We start from the raw sequence: 1746 nt of genomic DNA, 5'->3' as shown, positions 1-1746 counted from the left end.
TTAACCTCTGACCCATAACTTGTAATCCTGAAAATGAAGTGAGTTATATCCAATATAATATCTTGAGTCTACCTCCTGAATACTTATTAATGCGCTGCTTGAATCTGAGCATATTATAACCTTTTTTCTTTAATTTCTTTGACCCATTCTAAAGCCATAAAGATTGTCATTAATTCTCCTGTACTCAGTTTATCAGTTACTATTTTATTTTTCATATTTAAATCTGGACTTACAAAAGATCGATCAACTCTGTTATTTAACATTTTAGATGCATCAGTATAAATCTTTATATAATTTGAATATTCCCTTCCAATGCATCTTTCCACCTCATTACTTTCTAATTCTTTCCCTCGGTTTAGTAAATTTAAATCAACTTTGATTTGTACAAGGACCCACGGTGGGACAACAGGGATAGCAACAGCAGGACTAAATTGAAAATTATTTATTCCTACATCTTTAGTTTTATCCAGGATTATCCATCCAAAACTATTAAATTGTTTCTTTTCTTTTTCTTGACAAGATTAAAGAGTATTTTGTAGAGGATTAATTTCACTATGTCCTTTAATATTGGACAAGTAAGTTACATCTATTTGTGTTCTCCTAAGCTCTAGTGGCATTTCCCCCATCTCAACTTCGCTTTCTTTACCTCTCAAACATCACATTAAAGTATGATGGCTATAAAATGAACGAGTTGTGACGTCATGTCAACATATTTACCACCACTAGGTGGCACCATCACTACACAAACAAAAGGAACATGAATAACAGGATCTAAAAAGTTAAAAACATTTCTAATGTTTAAAACCCCTTAAATAAATCAAAGTGGAAAGCTTCCAAGGTGCTCCTGTAACCTGGAACACCTTGCAACAAGATCTGAATGGATGTTATCGATAAAAATGCATATTAACTCTAAAGAAAGCAGAGTTGTGACAGAAGTTTGGAACAAAAACTAATTTCAGATAAGAGTTTCTGTAGAAGGTTTCAGAGTTTATCAAACTTTTCCAGTTTGGGTTCAAACTGTGACGGACGAGAGCATTAACCAGAGAACGTTGATCCGTAAACCTCCAGATTATTTGGACAACTTTTATCTAATGTCAAATCCAGATTTGTTTAGCGGATACAATTATTAAACGACTGAAGCTGCTGTTTCCGTCGGATCATTTTGGACGACGGACCAAACAAACTCCGCTCCCTGAGATTAAACCCGCGAAATTTAGCTTCACAGTAAATTTAAATAAAACTTTTCAGATGTAAAATGAAGTTTCGGGGGAAGATCGTCGATATCGCCTGCTTGAACCATTTCAGCCGTGAGTTTTTTAAACCGCTAATTTAGAGACAGAAGAAGCTAACATGCTAGCATGTTAGCTTCTTGCTCTTTTTTTCCTTTTTTTCATTCAACCTTTATTTATAAAGGTTAGTAGCGTTGAGTCTCGAGGACTCATTTACAAGAGAGACGTGGTTTTAACAAAGAGTGATGACAACAGTAGACAATCATAAAAGAAAGCATATAAGTTGAGAAAAATAAATGAAAGAAAATTATGTAGAAACAAAAACAAATTGTAAAGCGATATAAAATACTAAAAACAGGAACATGTCTGTATTTATTTTTGCCATGAACTTAGCAGATGTTTTAGAAGGCACTTAGAGAGGTCAAGTAGGAGAAGGTCCTTTTCCCTAGTTCAGTCCTCACTGAGGGAACACTGCAGGTAATAATGTCCTGAGAGCGCACGCTGTAGCTGCACTCAC

General features: G+C 34.7%; 1 protein-coding gene across 1 annotated transcript in view; it reads right to left on the bottom strand.

The window, feature by feature from the left end:
• hus1 (HUS1 checkpoint clamp component) overlaps positions 1-736 on the bottom strand; it is a 4822-nt gene extending 4086 nt beyond the window's left edge. Inside the window, exon 1 of the mRNA XM_037694386.1 lies at positions 718-736. Coding sequence (XP_037550314.1) covers positions 718-736 — 19 coding nt within the window. The remainder of the gene's footprint in view (positions 1-717) is intronic.
• Between the last annotated feature and the right edge of the window lie 1010 nt (positions 737-1746).

Source organism: Nematolebias whitei, chromosome 20 (genome assembly GCF_014905685.2).
Source record: "Nematolebias whitei isolate Nwh7 chromosome 20, NemWhi1, whole genome shotgun sequence".
NCBI lineage: Eukaryota > Metazoa > Chordata > Actinopteri > Cyprinodontiformes > Rivulidae > Nematolebias > Nematolebias whitei.
The sequence above is the reverse complement of the archived record's forward strand: the minus strand, read 5'-3'. Positions and strand labels throughout refer to the sequence as shown.